Consider the following 19939-nt stretch of genomic DNA (forward strand, 5'->3'; position numbering starts at 1 on the left):
TCCATGTTATATCATTTGTTTTAGGCAGCATGAGAACCGGGACGACTTCAAATATTTGGCTATGATAGTACAAAGATTCCTGACACTACTGTTTTGTTTTCTGGTTAAAAATGATGGAAAGCTGGTTGGGAAACATCAAGAAAAATCCTGCAGTAATACACAAAACAACTTTAAAGTTTTACAATCATTAGATTTATTAAATATTTCATCTTTTGTGGAAGTGGGGTCCTCAGCGCCCACATATTGTTAAAAGTTCAAAATGCTGCAGTTCCTGAAATTGCCACTAGAGGCTGGTTTCAGGAAAATCCTATTGACTTCCATGTTGAAAAGTTCAACTTTACACCAAAAATAAACTGATGTACAGCCAGCCAGGTTTGAAAAACCTTTTAGATGTTTATGACTTTCTATTTAGAACATTGAGTTGGGAACTATTGCTTTGAGGGGTCTTTTGGAGACTTCTCAAAGACAGAAAGATGTGCAGAAACAAATAAGTCCATAGAGTTTTGAGAGTTAGATTCTGGGTCAGTGGCATACGTGGAATAAACTCAGACCATAGACTGTATATGGGAACTGGACTGAGTAAGTGTGATGTCACCCATGGAAAATGACTTGCTTCAGGCTCCAATGAAATGTCATGAATTCAGTCGCTATATTTTCACTATACAGCCATTGCCATGTGATTGGTTCAAGTTGGTCTGAGTCAACATTTCTATGCCAACCACTCTCAACAATCAGAAGTGAGATTGTTGGAAGTCCACACCCCTACCACTTGAAAGCAGGCTCAGGAGAATATGTCAATCAAATGTTTTAAATTTACAACGGGAGACCACTTCCTTTGATCGTGGCTTCTGATTGGTTAGTTTGAATAACTGGCACTACAGAAAAATTATCATGTAATAAAAAACGAGGACTATCAAGAACATGTTAAAAAAGGTATCAGAGCAAAATAGCTATTCTGACAAATAGAATGACTGAGTAATAGCTGTTTATTTCTGTATAGAAGTCTATAGGATTTTAGCCTCTTGGAGCGAGCTGTTACATCTTGTTTGCCATACAAAGGGAGGAGGAATGACGCAGTTCAACTCTGTTTTAAAGTCAATACCACAGACGGATAAATCCCAGATGCTTGATGCTGATGGTGGTTAAGGGCTGAAGCCTTGCTTCTGGTAGGGACTGGGGTGGAAGACAGATATTGGTTCACAGTTCCTGGAACCAAGGTAACTTTTCCTTTCTAAATTGTTTTTAGCACAGCCAAACAAATAACTAACATAACTTTAAACCCTTCTAAATAGTTCAGATATAACTCACCCGTTGGTGTTTTTGTTATTATCAGTTGACATGTGGCTCATAGCGTGCATTGCTTGCCCTTTTAACCCCATTTTTTTTGTACTGTTTTTCTTTAAAACCATACAACGGGAAGGAGGAGCTCCAGAAGCTCTCTTTTACCGAAAGTTATTAGTCTTGCTTTGTCCTGCAGCAACTCCCTTCGTGGCCCCTGCCTAAAGCTAAGGGCTGTCACCTACAAGATACTTTCAGTTACATTTTCTAGGTGATTACAAAGAAAGATTTGTCCTATTTGAACGTTTAGATAAAAAACCTGTTGGAAAATATCACAGATTTTTAGACCGAATACAATAATAAATGGGCAAGGGCTTTAAAATTGAATGTCATTTTGGGAACATCATGTTAATGCAGTGGCCGAAACAGGTTTTTGTTTGTAAGAACAAGTCAATTAAAATTTACAGTGGATAAAATAAATTTTTGACCCCTTGCTAATTTTGTAAGTTTTCTCACCTAAAAAGAAATTGGCAGTCTGCCATTTTAATTGTATTTGAGCAGTAAGAGACAGAAAATTAAGATATCAACTTTAAAATATTTGTATAAATGTATTTGCTTTTTTTGGGAGGAAAATAAGTATTTGGAGGCTGCACAGTGGTGAAGTGAGTAGCAGTTGAATTTAAAGAAAAATCTCTCTATGAACCTTCCATTAAAATAACACTGTCAATTTATTGACTTGTTGGCTGAACTTACAAAATCAGCAAGGGTTCAAATCTTTATTTCCTCAATATCAATCCTTTGGTTTCTGTGAAAAATATATAAAAAAAACTAAATGCATCCCAGATCACATAAAAAAACATTTGGAGAGGCCACAATTGATCAATAACTCTTTAGTGATCTGATAGCTAATGTTTGTCAGCTATTGTAATTTTCCTCACAATATCGGAGCTTTTATTGTGGCGGGTCCTGTGTCTGAAAACAGGGCTTTTAGAGAGGATCAATTTAAAAATATAATTTGAAGAGCTATAAACAAGAGTTAGCCCTCTCTGTGACAGGGTAAACATTTTCATTTCATCGTCAAGAAGAGCTCTTTGACATGCTGAGTACTCAACCTCTGAGGGAGGGGCCACCAAAGGTCAGTGTAACGGGAAGATGTTTGTCTTGTCCTGACCTGGAGCAAACCTTTTCAAGCCACTAGTCAAAGGGTGGGGATCTTTACACTCCAGTATGCAATTAGTTGCATTTTTAGTTGAATGTGTTACTGGCAGTGTTTTTACAGATAGCCAGAAAAGCATTCCTTAAAACTTGCTGGGCCCCATTCTACAGAGAATCTGATGTTTCATCTTGCTGTCTTCGTCCATCTTCTCTTGTTTATTTTGGAGTTGGCTCGCAGGGGGCAGCAGTCTCTACAGTGATGCATAGACCTCCCTCTTCGTAGCAACTTCCTTCAGTGGTTCCATGCCAGTTGAGGGACACAGTCCATCTGGTGTGTCCTGGGGCTTCTGGGCCTGGGCTCTTCATGTAAAAAAGAGCCCCAGGCCACCTCAGCTGGGGTACTGCAATGTGGAGATACCCCTGCCCTGCTCTGGGCTGCATCCTCCTCTTTATGTGACCCCAAAATAATAATAATATAATGTTTTAAGTTGAGAACTATGCTGATTCCCACTCAAAATTCAAATCCTCCCCACTGCACACTGAAAGTCCTGGTTTAATGAAGCAAATAGAACAACATCATCTGCAAAAGGCAATCATCTTTTAAGACCAAGAATGGAAAGTTCTTTCTTAGATTCTGTTTATTTCTTTATTTGTTGATGATGTGATGATTTTTATGACCTGAAGTTTTTGTTTTCCTATTACATATTTCACTAGTATTATATCCTGTCATGGTGCCTCTGCCAGCTACTCTCCCCCTACCTCGCCTGCTCTGTTTTGTACGCGAGCAGCTGCCACCAGTTAACTCATCATCGCCGTTGCCCTCTTAAGGAGCATCTGGAACTTCATTCGACGCCAGTTCGTTGTTCTTCCCATGGTGCATAGTCTGGCCCACTCATGCTCCTGTTTGTTGCCAAGCTTCATGTTACTCATTGCTCCTCTCGTCTCTGTCTCAGGAAGAATCATCTCTGGATCTCACCTGGTCGCAGTCCTCTGGCTTCACGCTGTCTCACCTCCGGAATCCTGCTACCTCTCTCCTCCAGCCCACCGCCGTGCTTCCTCTAGAAAAACCATTACTCACCTTTCTATATAAAATCTACTAAACTTACCCCGTTGTCCGAGTCTCCTTCTGGGTTCCAGCATTTGGGTCACTCTGAACTCTAGTCAGATCATGACAGAACGAACTGGCCAAACTCCTGACCCAGCTGACCCAGAAAGGCTCCACCACGCCATATCCCTACAAGGAAATCTTTTTAAACATCAAGCGGAGGCCATCACTCTCATGTCCTCGGCTCAGTGGGATCTTTTCTGTCGCTTCGACAGCATCACGCAAATACTCTGTGCATCTACTAGCCTACGTGCTAATCCCGCAGACGCTGCTCAAGTTTCCATTTCCGGCAACAATCACACTTCCGCATCTGCCAAGATCCCGGAAAATGTCCGTCTCCAGCCGGAACCTTTCTACGGCAATGTTGAAACCTGTGGAGGGTTCCTACTGCAGTGTCAACTCATTTCCCAGCATGCTCCCAGGTATTACCAAGCTGACCACAGCAGAATTTCATTGATTGTTAATTCTCTTCGCAGCAAGGCGCTACAATGGGCCCAAACTTTTCTGGCATCTCATCCCATCACTTACCTCCCTTTCGACCGTTTCATAGCGAGAACAAGGCAACCCCCTGGTAAGCGACCATCTTACAGACTTCCATATTTTAGCGGTCGAAGCAGGTTGCCAGGATCCTGCATTAAAGGGAATTTTCTATCAGTCATGGAATGAACGTATCAAGGATCACCTATGTTCACAGCCAGAGGCAGACTCCTTTGAAGACCTTCATCACCGCTACCCTCAGATCCAACGTCCGGCTGCGAGAACGTCTCGCGGAACAAAGACGTAAGCTGCCGCCTCCACCGGTTAATTCTTCTCCCCCTGTATATGTGGTTTAACCATCCAGTCGGGAAACTCAAGTCAATAGTCCTGAGGAACCCATGCAAATCGGTCATTCTAAGCTAACCCCCGAAGAACGGTCAAAACGTTGTGACGAGGGTTTATGTTTCTATTGTGGCCAGGCTGGTCATATGGTCTCTGAATTCCGCGCTTGTTTAAACTCCCGAACCCCCCCGTTAGATGACAGGCCACGGGGGGAAGTTGCTGAATTCGTCCACAGTTCCAAGTTTTTATTTGTTCCTGTCAAGATCAGTCACAGAAATCAGGTTTTCAAACTCAAGGCTCTCATAAATTCCGGGGCAGAACACAGCCTTATAGATCAACGTTTCGTTCAGGATCTCTCACTCCCTGTTGAATCTCTTGCCAATCCTGTTAAGGCTGCCGGCCTAGGGGGAAAACAACTCACTTGCATAACTAAGCGCACCAGCCCCGTTCTCCTTCTCACGTCGGGTAATCACCAGGAGTACCATCAGTTTTTCGTTACGTAATGTAAGCAGACTCCCATAATCCTGGGGTTTTCTTGGCTCCAGATTCATAATCCTCGCATCGAATGGAGCTCACCCCTAATCACTAACTGGAGCACCTACTGTTTGGCTAATTGCCTCCATTCCACCATGCCCATCCCCAACGCTCCTGATTCTGCTCATGATAAAGAAATCGACCTGTCTAATGGACCAGCCTGTTATCACGACCTTCGTACAGTTTTCAGTAAAATTAAAGCCAGTTCTCTGCCGCCTCACCGACGTTACGATTGCTCCATCGAGCTGTTGAACGGTGCTCTTCTCCCCAAAGGAAAGAAGCACTTTCTCAAGGTCACATCCGCCCCTCATGGTCTCCTGTCGGCGCTGGGTTTTTCTTTGTGGAAAAGAAAGACAAGACGCTGCGTCCTTGCATTGATTTCCGCGACTTAAACCAAATTATGGTCAAAGACAAATATTCTCTCCCTTAATTGATTCTCTATTTGACTCTGTCCAGCAAGCTAAAATCTTCACTAAACTCAATCTCCGTAATGCTTATCACCTTGTGTGTGTTCGTGAGGGGGATGAATGGAAGATCGCATTCAACACCCCGCTAGGCCATTATGAATATCTGGTTATGCCGTTCGGACTCACAAATGCCCCCACAGTGTTCCAACGACTTGTTAATGACGTCCTGCGGGACTTCCTAAACAGATTGGTCTTCATTTACTTGGACCACATTCTCATCTACTCCGCCGATTCCACCCAACATGAACACCATGTCTGCCTTGTCCTTGAAATATTATTAGTAAACCAGTTATACGTCAAAGCCGAAAAATGTGAGTTTCACGTATCCACCGTCCCCTTCTTGGGGTACATTTTTGAAGCTGGCAACATCCGTCCGGACCCCGCTAAGATTGAGGCTGTCGCCCAGTGGGAAGTTCCCCATACTCGGAAGAAACTCAAACAGTTCTTAGGTTTCGCTAACTTCTACCGCCGTTTTATCCGGAATTACAGCAGTATTGCAAGTGGAAGGCCTATGGTCAGCCTGACCTCCGGGTACCACCCTCAGGCTAATGGGAAGGCAGAACGGGCTAACCAAGAACTGGATGCGGCTCTCAGGTGTCTGGCGGCCCAGAATCAAGCTGACTGGTCTAAATACCTGGTGTGGGTTGAGTATGCCACAATTCCCATTCTTCTGGCGTATCTACGCCACTGGCGTATCTCCCTTTGAGGCCTCCCTGGGTTACTCTTCCCCTTTGTTTCCTTCCCAGGAATTGGATCTGGTAGTGCCCTCGGTCCATCTCCACCTCTGACGGTGTCGGGACATCTGGCTGCAGACCAGGGCGGCTCTCCTCTGCACCAAGGATAGCAACTGCCAGATAGCCAACCGTCACAGGGTGGTGAGTCCCAGTTACCAGCCTGACCAGAAGGTTTGGTTGTCTGCTCGTGACATTCCTCTCCAGGCCTTGTCCCGAAAATTGGCTCCCAAGTTCATTGGGTCCTACACCATAGACCAGGTCATCAATCCCGCTTATTTCAGGCTACGTCTTCCTGCAGCCCTCAAGGTTCATCCCACATTCCACGTTTCTCAGGTCACGCCGGTCACCAAGAGTTTGCTTTGCCCGCCGTTCGCTTCCCCGCCGCCCGCCCGTACCATTGATGGCGCCTCTGCCTTTACGGTCAGCAAGACCTTGGATGTCTGGCGCCGTGGGCGGGGGTTGCAGTTCTTGGTGGACTGGAAGGGTATGGTCCAGAGGAACATTCATGGATCTCCCGTTTCCTCATCCTGGACCATACCCTCATTGACGACTTTTATCGCCCCCATCCATGACACATCCGAATGGAGCGAAGCAGGGAGCTTGTGGCCTGCTGTTGTAGCTTCTATGTCACAACTACAAGCTTTTTCCAACGGAATTTTTTTATCTGCTCCTGATTTGCACCAATTTGAATAGGGAAATACTCAGTGATTCAATTCTGAGCCTGACTTTCTTCACTCATGTTCTCCGTCATGAGAAAAATGCCACAAGAACATGTTAAAAACACCCAACACACCACTGTCATTAAAATGGGTGTTTAAGGATTTTGCCTCATCTCAGCCAACTGGTACTTTGACCTAATTCAAATCTCTTTTGGGAGCCAATGGCTAATCTGCTTCAGAAGCTCGGCTACAGCTGGATGTCAGTCTATGGCCCGCATATTTCTGGATGGAGGAAATATGACGACGAGAAACACAGGCCAAGATTTTCTTCCTACACAAATGGCGGATTTATGGTAACGCTTTATTTTACAGTACAGTACTTACAGTGTACTTAAGTGGTATTTACATGGTACTTATATTGTAACTACTGGGTACTTTCAGGGTACTTACATGGCACTTTTTGTGAAATTTACTGGGTACTTACAGTGTGTTTACGTGGTACTTTCTATGGGACTTTACTGGGTACCTACATGGTACTTTTTTGTGTCTACTCTGTACTTACATGGTACTTACCCTGTATTCATGTGGTACTATTTGGTTCATACCTATGTGGTACATACTGGGTATTTATAATTTTCTTACTGGGTATTTACATTTTGTGCAAAGATGTCTTTTGTGGTACTTACCACATGTAAGAACAAGGTAAGTACAAATAAAGTACCTTGAATTTAAGTCTACACTCGCATGTTTCATAGTATTTACCATGAATTTACCACAGAAACTACCCCTTAAGTACACTGAAACTGGACTGTGAAAGAAAGTCAGCCCTATTTCCACTCAACTACATGGTACTTTCATTACTAAATACTGGGTATGTTTACTTGAATATTACTTGGTACTTGGTAAAACAAAAACATATGATAGGAATTCAACAGGGTTAGTTGTCATAAAAATGAATTAATATCCCTGCTGGAATGTTGACTTCCATCTATCCATTTAACCCATTTGACCCCTTCATCCCTTTTGGGGTCAAAGGGATTGTTGGCCAGTTTGTCCGTCCATTGTAAGTCCATACAACAACAACCCAAACTCATATTCACACCTAGGACACAATTTAGAGTCCCCAATAAACCAATGAACCCACGCATTCATTTGAACGTGCAAACTCCACACAGAAAGGTCTGAGTTGAGATTTAAACCCGTCATTGGCCAGCTCCAAAGGAGCATTAATTTGAGCTAGTAATGAAAAATACTTGACAGATTGAAGGTCTAATGTAAGTCTAAAAAATTCACGTGTCAGGGTTGGTGTTTGGGAAGCACAACAAAACAGGAAAAACAGCCTCACAGCTCTGTGTCAAAGATGAAAAAAGAGCACATTACCATATCTGGTCCACCTGCAGCAAAGCAAGTGTCTCTATGCAGCCTGCAGGGTCTCTCAGAACTCGAGAACTGACATCGGTGTTGTTGTCAGACGTGTTCAGCTGAAACTCTTAGTCTCTGTGTCTCCAGACGTTGATCCTACCTCCTTCATACTTTTGCTAAACTCTAAGAACAGACCTTTGTTTCTCAGAAATTATGCAGAGCCAGCAGGTTGTCCCCCAGGCACCGGCAAGATTTTTATTCTGGAATCGGTCTAGTATTGCTGAAGACAAGGGAGGGCCAAAGAGGATACACCCAAAAAAGTCTGGCCATAAAAGAGGCCACTGTGGCTCTACAGAGCAATGAGTATCCCTCATCGTCAGGGATCTCTGTCTTGATAAGTATCGTCATCCTCGCATTCAGGAGTGGCTCCTGCAAGCCTGCTGACATGAAATCTCACCTTCTCATGCTCGCTGCCATCATTGCTGCATCCTACCTGCAGCGTGTGATGCCAGCCAGCCTCAATGAAACGTAAGTAGATTTCTACTTGACAGTCAAAAGTTGACTGATTTGTTTCAACTGGTTCTTTAGGTACGTCTTTCAGACTTTTGTGCAGAAGAGCTGAAAATCCCTGCTGAAAAATGATCTGAATGTGATTATGTTTCTTATTCCGTCCTCTGGTTACAGAACCTATTTGGTGACTGTCAGCTCCCATCTGACAGCAGGAAACAAGGAGACCTTGTGCGCTCTGATCCAAACCCCTACAGAGCCCGTCACCTTGACCATCACCCTGGATGTGGACTCTTCCAGTACGAAGATTGGGCAGCTGTCTTTTAAAACTGAAATCTACCGCTGCTTCCAGTTTCTGGTTTGTTTTTTAATTTCTTGAAGTATTTTTAAATGCAATGCTACATCAGCAATTCTCAATATATTTTTTTCTCAGGAAGTGACTACAGAGCCAGAAATCAAGATAAAAAGTACTTGTGATCAGTAAAGATTGTTAAAATCTGTCCTTTCCTAATCCAGGTTGACTTTTTTAATGTGTTTGAAGCAAGAGCCGCCATTAACCCGTCAACACCGGAGCTTTAGGTCCATTGTCCATTGGCGTTCTTTGAATAGCTATAAGTGTTCACAGTAAAGTTTAACGCAATAAATGTAATACCAAGGGATTCTGAAGCTTAGAAAAGCTGTGTTCCATACAGCCACAAAGCAATTTTCTACTCTAAAACTAAGTTAAATGTGTCAACATTTACAAGAGTTACAGTACTACGAAGTGTGTTTATTCTTTGCTGTCACCGGCGACAGCTCCAGTGTTAAAGGTGTTAAGCTTCGGGTTCAAGATTCCCATCCAACGAAAAAAGTTGGTCTGTAAGAACCAATTTGAGACTAACAAACGTTGACATAAAGAAAATAACAAAGAAGTATGTTGATTTATTATTTCAGCCAATAGGGCGAACCAAAAAAACATCTTGCTGGTTTTGCAGTGTAGACGTCTGCATTGTATTGTTGTGTTTGTTTTTGGAAAGATTTAGCTACAAAAGTTTTTTTGTGTGAATCTACCACTCTCGTTTTAAATGTTTGCTGGTTTTGCAGGTCCCTATAGTGTCCAGCACAACTGTGGCATCCATCAGTGTGAAAATTCAGGGTAAGATGGACTCACTCAACCAGGAGACCAAAGTCCTGATAGAACCTCCTGCTTTTGTCCACATTGTCCAGACAGACAAACCCATCTACAAGCCTGGACAGACCGGTGAGTGTTAAGTTCTGGACTTCTACAGCCCTGTATGTAAACATGTGAGTGTGATGCCTAACTGCTTTCAGACTTCCATCTCCTGCATTATGGCCCAATAATTGGTTTCTCAGTGACATACAAATGACACAATGTTTGTCGAACCAATAAATAAATTATTTTATTGTTGAAATAACTAAACCTCAAACCAGCAACACCATTCATAAACCTGTTGAAAAATAGATCCATGTAAAACTTGCCAATGATTCATCTGTGCAGTATTTTATTTATAATGATGAGATTTTTTATTTTTCTTTCTCTAAAGTTCAGTTCCGGATTGTCTCCATGGATACCAACTTTATTCCCGTCAACCGCATGGTGGGATTTTAGCTTTTATTTTGAGTGTTTTTTAGTATGGGTCTGTGGGCGGAGCTAGAACGTTTTATATGGGGCCGTCTGTGATTTGTAACCAGCTTAAGGTGCTTGACTGTACTTTAATAAGTTATATAACGTTAAATGTTGTTTTTGTTAACTGATGGTGTAAATTGGTTAAATAATGACTAATTTATTTCTTGTCTTTCAGTATAAAGAAGTCACAATTGAGGTAAGAAAATGCACCCATACAGTAAAGCCATAACTGGGGTGACTAGATGGGAAGATCTGACAAGAGTTTTCCAGGCCAGACATGGCGCAGACTTCAGAATTGATCCTATGTAGGGCATGTACATAAGTAGCCTAAGCATAGGCTATTAAACACATTGTAGTATTGCTAAAATTGCTTCAAGGTAAAGAAAGAAAAAAATCAAATGTGTGCAATCTACTTATTGTTCAAAATCTGCTGTGCTTTTTACAAAGAGAAAGAATGAGTTTGCTTTCAGTCGAGTCGGTGAAAATTTCCCAGAATCACGTTTATTAGATTGATGATAAAGTGGGCAAATGAAGTGAGATGCAAAGTGCATCAATATCTGTAAATAATACTAAAGTTTAAGATGTGAGAGTTGCTCTAAAAATCTTTAAAAACGTTTTTTTAAAATAATAATATATTTCCGATCCAGCTAAAAAATGAACAGATGTTTCTACTGTGTGAAGGCCAACTGATCTGTTTAGAAAATTTGAGAATCATCTCTCATCCCTGAATCAACTTGAAAAGACAAACCGACTAAGATACTTAAACCATCAGCACATCTGTGCACATTTGCTTCATGCTGTACTTTATACATGATCTAAAAGACTTCTTTAATCACAGTTCACATTTGTAACTAGTTAGTTCTTGTTTAACCATCAATTGAACTTGCTTAACAATGTGATTCCATAACTTACTTGATTGGACCTAGTGGTTTTATCAATAATCTGCACCAGCTCCAGTTACTTTCATTTCTTAGCCTTCCTGGCAAAGTTAGCTTAGTGTTGTCCTACTGTGTTAGTGTTGATCAAAGATGCACAAAGGGCTCAGTACACATTTAAAAAAACAAAAACTCGAGATTTTTGATTGAACATTTTTTTTAAAAGCATTCATGTATTAAAACAGGATCCCAACTCAAACCGCATCGCTCAATGGTTGGACAAGTCCATTGACGGAGGCATTCTTGACCTTTCTCACCCCACCATTCCTGAAGCTGCACAAGGAATCTACGTGATATCTGCTGAGACGGACAAAGGAGAAACGATTTCCCACAACTTTGAGATCAAAGAATATGGTAAAGACAAGGAATAAAATGCCATCATTTTCCTCAATCATAACTTTTATTTTTTGTCTGCAACAGTTTTGCCAAAGTTTGAAGTGACTGTAAACCTGCCCAGTGTGATCACCATCCTGGATGATGAAGTAACACTGAAGATCTGCGGAAAGTGAGTGTCCGTCAATAATTAAAAATGTTTAATGGGTTATTTGTGTGTATACGTATTAAAAAAAATGTGTTGGCAGGCTCTTGAACATCCTATACAAGCAGTACAACCAACAAAAATACATGACTGTGTGCATATCCCTGCAGATACACCTATGGGAAACCAGTTCTGGGCTCAGTCAAAGCTGAGTTTTGCAGACGCGCGAACCAGTTTTTTTGGTTGCCGCCCCCAAAACAGGATGACATCTGCAAGACATTTGAACTTTCTGTGAGTATTCATGTGAACTATATTTCTTAATGTCCTTGAACGTCACATATCTGTTAGTTCTGAAAAGTCACCTTTTTCAAAAAATGTTTCTGCAGACGGATAAAAGTGGATGCGCCACACAAAACGTAGCCTTGGCAGGCTTTGCCATAAATGCATACAACTATTTTGACTCATTTGAGGTGACGGCTGAACTAGAGGAGTTTGGTACAGGTATGTTGTGGCACACCTGGGTTTTGCTCTTTGAGCTACTAGCACTAACTCCTTATAAGCTTTGATCTGTCTGCTGTCACACAGGTGTCATTCTTAAGGCCAGTGGAAGTGCCAGCTTCACCACTCAGATCAGAACCGTCTCCTTTGAGGACGTCCCCTCTTCTTACAAGCCAGGCCTCCCGCTTAAGGGAAAGGTAATCATTAGCATGCAAGTATATTTTGAAAATCACACCAGATGGCTTTAATTTGGTCACATGTTTTACTAGAATGTTTGGTACTTTGTACAAGATAATTCCCTTTGTACAAAACCCTGCCAGTTCTTCCCATTTCACTTATCAACCATCCAACGTGTACCCTGCCTTTGTCAAACAGAGGCTGGGATAAAGCTCTAGCAACCCCATGAACCCAAAAAGAATTAAGCAGATGTGGAAAAGGGATGGATGGGTTTTAGCTATCCTCTGGGGGAGAAGTGGGCTGCAACTGTTATTAGGAACCATTTGGTGGATCAACCACCCCATCCAACCCATTAATGTGGACTGTCAGTCACAGAAGCATTATGTTCTGTTTTTAAAGTTTAATGTTTCTCTGGGTTTGCTTCAGCATTGAAGCTTTGGAAAATCAGTGTTCTGCTAACACCTTTGGTTCAAAACCTTATTAGTTAATCCATCTTTTGACCTTTGACACCTGGAATAATCATGAAGGCCCACATGTTTACTAACAAATAACCCTCACCCCTTTGTGAAGCATTTAGATTCAAGTAATTATGTCAAAGCAATCTCTTTTTTTACTTCAATCTTTCTTTCTTTTTTTGCAGATCAAAGTGACTGGTGCAGATGGCAGTCCCATCGCAAACCAAGCAGTCTACTTGTATGTTGTAGACTCACTAGAATCCACCCTCTATACAGATCAGAAAGGAATCGCTGTGTTTTCTCTGGACACATCCTCGTGGTCGGAATCAGTCTCTCTGTCGGTTAGTGGTGACCTTTTGCAGTTGCTTGCCGCTTTCTGTACTAAACGGGTCTCATGTTGGACCAATAATCCAAAAGGAAGATATAGAAGGAGTATATCAAAGTCTAACTCTGGTGTTGGATCTTATTGTCTTAACAGGCAACCACCATAATAAAAGGAAAAAATGAACAAACTGTTCCTGAAGTACGGTTTCCTGACTATGGGACGGCCTACCAGTATGTTACAAGATTTTATTCCCAGAGCAAGAACTTTGTGGGGTTCAGTGAGAACAGCGTGGATATACCATGCGACAAAAATGGATTCCTGCTGGCTCAATACATCATCCAGGGGGAGGATCTACAGAAAGGGCAAAGGTTTCTTAACTTCTATTACCTGGTAAGTTCATCTCATTTTGTCATTTTAGAGTTTAACCAAGTGATACAACATCCCATTAAAGGGCGGCTGTGGTGCAGCGGTAGGGCAGTCGACTCATGATCGTAAGATTGCAGGTTCAATTCCTGCCTTGCACACCCATGTGTCGAAGTGTCACTGGACCCCCCCTTGCCCCTGGTGGGAGGCTGGCGCCAGTGTTTGGCAGCGGAGCCTCCATCAGTGTGTGAATGTGTGTGTGCATGGGTGAATGGGACTGTGACTGTAAAGCACTTTGGGCCTTCGTAAGAAGGTAGAAAGCACTATAAAAGTATACGCCATTTACCATAATGTAATCTAGAACCTTAGCTAAAATGTTCAATTACCATCAAATCATGCATTAAATCCCAAAACAGTTGTTTTAGCATGTAGTATAAAATGTCTAAAAAAGCCCAAGAAATTCCTACAAGATAGTAACCAATTTGATAACATAATTGGTAAACATAACTTGCCATACAGGTGTGCCGCTGCTGTGGGGCTGTAGTAAGTACGTTTTCTTTATATAACGCCTTTCACAGATAAAATCACAAAGCCCTGAACAATAAAAAATATACAATCCAGTAAAAGCAGAAAAACAATCAATTAAATATAATGTAAAGCAAAACTAAATTTAAGAAAAATAAACATAGTATAAAAGTAAGAATAAAACCAGTCAGCTAAAAGCATTTTTGAATAAAAGTGTCTTTAGTTGACTTTTAAAAGAATCGACGGTGTCGGCCACATGAAGGGACAGAGGGAGGGCATTCCAGAGTCTAGGGGCTATTGCCTGGAACGACCGGTCACCTCTGGTTTTATACTTGGTCTTAAAAATCTTTAAAAGATTTTTGATCTGAGGATCGGAGGGCACGGCTGGAAGCGTAGGGACAGAGCAAGTCTGATACGTATTTTGGGGTCTGTCCATTTAAAGCTCAATAGGTTAAAACAAAAATTTTAAAATCAATACGCCACTTGATTGGGAGCCAGTGCAAGGAGGATAAAATGGGGGTAATGTGTGCCAAACCATAAACCAAGATTTCTGATACAGGGCTGTACAGAGGAACTCAAAGACCCAAGATGCTGGGAGATTATTGGGGTTATGTTTTCTGGGGCAACTATTAGTGTTTGCGTCTTTTCTAGGTTTAGCTGTAGACTGTTACTTGTGAGCCAAGATTTAACACAGACATGGCAATCTAGTAGTTCCGTAAGTTTGTGGAGTTCTGAGTCATTGAAGGAGCAGTACAGCTGAATATCATCGGCATAGAAATGGTATGAAATATTTTTAAAGTTATTTAAAAGCTTTCCAAGTGGGTAGATGTACATTAAAAACAAAAGTGGTCCTAAAACAGATCCCTGGGGCACACCATGTAGGAGTGGAGAAGTATCAGAAAGCATGCCATATATATAAAGAGAGAATGTTCTATTAGTCAGGTAGGAGGTAAACCACTTTAAAACAAACCCAGCAATACCAAACTCATTTTCTAATCTGCCCAACAGTATTTTATGATCAACAGTGTCAAATGCTGAGGATAACTCTAAGGCCGCATTTACACTGCAGGTCTTGATGCCCATATCCGATTTTCTGATTATATCCGATTTTTTTGACGACCCGCTTACATCATCTTTTAAAAGTGACCCGTATCTGATTTTTGCATTTACACTATACAATGCTGAAACTATCAAACGTTGACGTTCTGAGGACTACGTAGCACCATTTCCGCCTTCCGCGGACCTCTTTCGGACTTTTGTGACTGCGGTTGTCATGGAGGCAAGGCGGCGACGGAAGGAGGCGTTGCCTTGGGCGCTCCTGAGGGGATGCGTCGGAGAGGAAAAAGGAGGGCTGCTCGGCTCTCTCTGAGTTTTGAATGAAGAAGTGTTTGCAGACGTTGTGCTAACAGTTTGATCCAAGGGTTGAACCTTTCCTGCGCGATCACTTCTCTTTTCCGACCGTGGTCAGAAACGCAAGGGAGATTTCTTTGGGGTTCAATTTTCCGTTCTGAACCCTCAGCCTCCAGAGTAAGTTAAGAAAGACTGCAAAACATTTAGGGGAGACACGTTATTTTTAATTTACGGTTCTCTGACACTCCCCCGATCCACGCTCACACCCCCCCTCTCTCCTTACACACACACATGGTCCCCATCATACACGCCCCCCAAAGAAATAAACGGCTTCTAGCCTGTTCCATAGCAACAGTGTCCCGCTTCAGTTACTGTTTGCGTCCGGACCGGACATAACAGCGGTTTCCGACTACGGTCTGAAGCCTGAGGCTGAAAGGTAACACGCTGACAGCAAAATCAGCGCACAAAAGCACCTTAATAAGTCATGTGATCTCAGTTGGTGGCCTCCTGAGTTGCATTTACTGGGGAAAATCTGATTTGTCTGCTTACATGGAACACGCAAATGCACGTATCCGATTCGTTTCCGATTTATTTCCACATATGAGAGAGGCCTGTATCCGATCTGAGAAAAACGGAATCCACGTGCTTTTGTCCTGCTTACGCGCTCACCGGTCATATCCGATCTGTGCCAAATGAGAGGAAAAAATCGGAATTGGGTCACTTGAACCATGCAGTGTAAAGGCGGCCTAAAGTAACCAAAACTGTATATTTTCCAGAGTCAGCAGCCATCTGTATATCATTTGAAACTTTAAGTAAAGTGGTCTCCGTGGAATGCGTCTTTCTAAAACCAGACTGGTATTTATCGAAGAGTTCATAGTTGTTTAAAAAAAAAGATGTTAACTGTTCTGCCACTATCTTCTCCAAGACTTTTGAGAGTAAAGGTAATTTTGAAATTGGCCTATAATTGGAGGGTTGTGATGGATCCAGGTAGGGCTTTTTTAAGATGGGACTTATCGCTGCCTGTTTAAAGAAGTTTGGGACAGTCCCAGTGGAGAGAGACAGATTAATCATTTTAACAAGAAATGGGGCAATAAGGTCAATAACTTTAAAAAACATAGATGATGGCAATATGTCTAGGGGACATGAGGATGGCTTCATCTTTTTTAATACGACCATGACTTTGTCAATTGAGATGGCAGAAAAGTTATTCCAGGAGTAGTTTAAAGAGGCTACAATAGTGGTATTCTCATCGGATGATTTTAGGTTTAATATGAGCTCATTCACCTTATTTACAAAATATCGTCAGAATCTGTTGCAATCGTCAGTAGTGAAAACAGGTACAGGTGGAGCTGAGGGTGAAACAATGTGTTGAATGGTATCAAAGACAACTTTGGGATTTCTCTTGTTCATATGTACTAGGTCAGAAAAATACTTAGATCTGGCGAGCTTAATCATATTATTTAGTGTCGACAGTCATCTCCTTTAAATGCAGTCTGTGTACTTCCAGGTTAGTGGACTTCCACAAGCGTGTTACCTGGCAAAATGTTCTTCTGAAAGCAGCAATCTCTTCATTTAACCAGGCATGAGGAGAGTTAGAAGATGTTTCAGTTTTAAGCTTCATAGGTGTCACTATGTCCAAAAGAGTCAGGCAATGACCATTAAAATGATTGATTAGAATTTCTACATTGTCACAATAATCAATAAGATTAAGATGCAACAGTTTTGAAAGCCGTTCAACAACAGTTTGATTTATAATACGCCTTTGAGATACCACTTTATGGGAGTTATTGGGCACATGATTGTGTGTAATTGTGGATCGTAAGTTGGACTTTCTCTGCGTTACGGAAACTTGGCAGCAACAGAATGACTTTTCCTCACTCAATGACTCCACCCCTCCCGGCTTTGTTTACCTCTGTCAACCTTGTTGCCATGGCCGCGGAGGCGGTCTCGCGGTGATATATCGCGAGACGTGGAAAGTTCTCCCGGTTCCGCTCCCCTCATTCAGCTCCATTGAGTGCTCTGCCTTTCTGCTTCCTGGACCCACACCAACTGTAATAGCAGTGGTTTACCGCCCCCCAAAACCGAACAGGGACTTTCTCAAGCATTTTGGAACTCTGCTAACTCACCTATCGTCTCTCTCTCCTAATGTTATGTGTATGGGGGATTTTAACATACATTTTGATAACAACCACCTCCCCCTCACCAGAGACTTCTGCTCATGCCTGGATATATTTGGTTTTAATCAACATGTTCAGCTCCCCACCCACTCTAAAGGACACATTCTGGACCTGGTCTGCTAGTCTGGGTTAACCCCCTCTAACTGTTCCACAGATGACCTTCCTATGACTGATCACCATCTTGTTTCTTTTAGCATCCCCTTGATTTTATCTGAGATTAAACCCACTCGCCTCATCTCCTTCCGAAACATCAAGAATATAAACGTGGATCTGTTTTCTTCTCATTTGGAGCGCATTCCTTTCCCGAACTCGTCCAACCCTGAACTGGTTTCTTTTTATAATAACTGCCTTTCAGATGTTCTTAACAGTTTCGCGCCTGTAAAAACCGGTCTGTTTCGTTTGTTAAATCTTCCCCCTGGTTCACCCCTGAACTCCATAAAATGAAAGCCAAATGCCGCCAGTTGGAACGGCTCTGCAAAAAAACTGGCTCTCCCCTTCATAAGGAAATCTACAATGAACATATTCTACAATACAAGGACTTGGTTTCTAACACTAAAACGAACTACTTCACTCAACTAATTGAAATAAGGGAAATTCCAAAATGTTGTTTTCTCTAATGGATAATGTCTTTCAACCCCGTAACAGTTTTCCCCCTCATTTTTATTCAGATGAGCACTGTAATTCTCTTCAGTTATTCTTTAACCAGAAAATTCTAGATATCCATCAGCATCTCCATTCCTCCACCTCTCCTCCCGTCCCGTCTGACTCGTTTTCTGTAACTCATATATTCACTTCCTTTCTCCTCCCTGATCCCAGTGAAATTTCCCGCCTCATCCATAAGTCCAAACCATCCACATGTTTGCTCAATCCCCTTCCAACATCCCTGGTTAAATCCTGCCTTCCTTCTCTTCTTACCTTCATTTGTGCCATTATTCACTCTTCATTGACATCAGGTATTGTCCCCTCACTCCTCAAGATCGCTGCCGTCAGACCTATCCTAAAAAAACCTGGCTCAGACCCCAATTCCTTTCATAATCTTCGTCCTATTTCCAACCTCCACTTCATCTCAAAAATTCTTGAAAAAATAGTCGCCTCCCAACTTTCCCATCATCTCACCCAAAATGATCTTTTTGAACCTTTTCAATCTGGTTTCCGTCCCCTTCATAGCACAGAAACTGCCCTACTAAAAATCACCAATGACCTTCTCCTAGCAGCTGATTCTGGACTCATCACCATCCTAATCCTCCTCGACTTGAGCGCAGCATTTGACACCATATCTCACTCCATCCTCCTCCACAGACTTTCAGCCCTCGGTATCGAGTCCATCCCCCTCCGCTGGTTTCACTCTTATTTTTCAAGCCGCACTCAGTTTATTCAACTGAATTCTTTTAAATCCCAACCCTCACTCATTTCATCTGGTGTTCCTCAAGGTTCTGTTCTCGGTCCCCTCCTCTTCATTACCTACCTGCTACCCCTTGGTAATATATTACGTAAATTCAATATTGATTTTCATTGTTTCGCGGATGACACTCAGCTCTTTCTGTCCAGTAAACCCAACTCTTCTGTTCCACCTGCCTCCCTCTCCTCCTGCCTGTCTGAAATAAAAACCTGGTTCACCCTAAACTTCCTCAAACTTAACAGTGATAAAACCGAATTACTCCTCGTAGGTTCCAAATCCACCCTTTCCAAAGTTTCTAATTTTACCCTTTCCATCGATTCCTCTCCAGTTTTCCCCTCCCCTCAAGTAAAGAGTCTGGGTGTCATCCTTGATAGTACATTATCATTTCAATCCCACATCAATAGCATTACTCGGTCAGCCTACTATCATCTACGTAATATTAATCGTCTCCGCCCCTCCCTCACCATCCACTCCGCCTCCATTTTAGTTCATAGTCTGGTCACTTCTTGTCTCGACTATTGCAATGCACTTCTCTTTGGTCTTCCCAACAAAACTCTAAATAAGCTTCAATTGGTCCAGAATTCAGCTGCCCGCATCATCACCAGAACCCCCTCCTTCCATCACATCACTCCCGTTCTCCAGCAGCTGCACTGGCTTCCAGTAGCCTTTAGGATTAAGTTCAAGCTCCTTCTCTACAGTTTCAAAGCCCTCCATAAGCCTGGCTCCCTCCTATCTCTCTAATCTCCTCCATGTTAACACTCCCTCTCGCTCTCTTCGGTCTTCTTCCTCCCTTCAGCTCTCTGTCCCTCCGGCCCGTATGGTCACCATGGGGAGCCGTGCCTTCAGTCGCTCTCCTCCCCAACTCTGGAACTCTTTCCCCCCAGACCTCCGTAACACTGACTCCTTTCTGATCTTTAAATCCAGACTAAAAACCTATCTGTTTAAGCTTGCATTTCCGGAACACAATTTCACATTTTCTGTCAGCTGATTTTACTAATGAATCCAATTTA

At 42.4% G+C, this 19939-nt stretch overlaps 1 protein-coding gene across 2 annotated transcripts in view; it reads left to right on the forward strand.

Moving 5' to 3' along the window:
* The first annotated feature begins 8328 nt into the window (after positions 1-8328).
* Positions 8329-19939, forward strand: part of LOC101161037 (alpha-2-macroglobulin-like protein 1) — an 88938-nt gene continuing 77327 nt past the window's right edge. The window contains exons 1-12 of one of the 2 annotated variants that reach the window (XM_023961770.1): positions 8329-8641; positions 8798-8978; positions 9704-9860; positions 10165-10217; positions 10423-10443; positions 11368-11536; positions 11603-11687; positions 11831-11951; positions 12047-12161; positions 12246-12355; positions 12976-13131; positions 13269-13505. In XM_023961770.1, coding sequence (XP_023817538.1) covers positions 8559-8641; positions 8798-8978; positions 9704-9860; positions 10165-10217; positions 10423-10443; positions 11368-11536; positions 11603-11687; positions 11831-11951; positions 12047-12161; positions 12246-12355; positions 12976-13131; positions 13269-13505 — 1488 coding nt within the window. In that variant the 5' untranslated portion in view covers positions 8329-8558. The remainder of the gene's footprint in view (positions 8642-8797; positions 8979-9703; positions 9861-10164; positions 10218-10422; positions 10444-11367; positions 11537-11602; positions 11688-11830; positions 11952-12046; positions 12162-12245; positions 12356-12975; positions 13132-13268; positions 13506-19939) is intronic. The other variant, XM_023961768.1, reaches the window with a different exon arrangement.

Source organism: Oryzias latipes, chromosome 2 (genome assembly GCF_002234675.1).
Source record: "Oryzias latipes chromosome 2, ASM223467v1".
NCBI lineage: Eukaryota > Metazoa > Chordata > Actinopteri > Beloniformes > Adrianichthyidae > Oryzias > Oryzias latipes.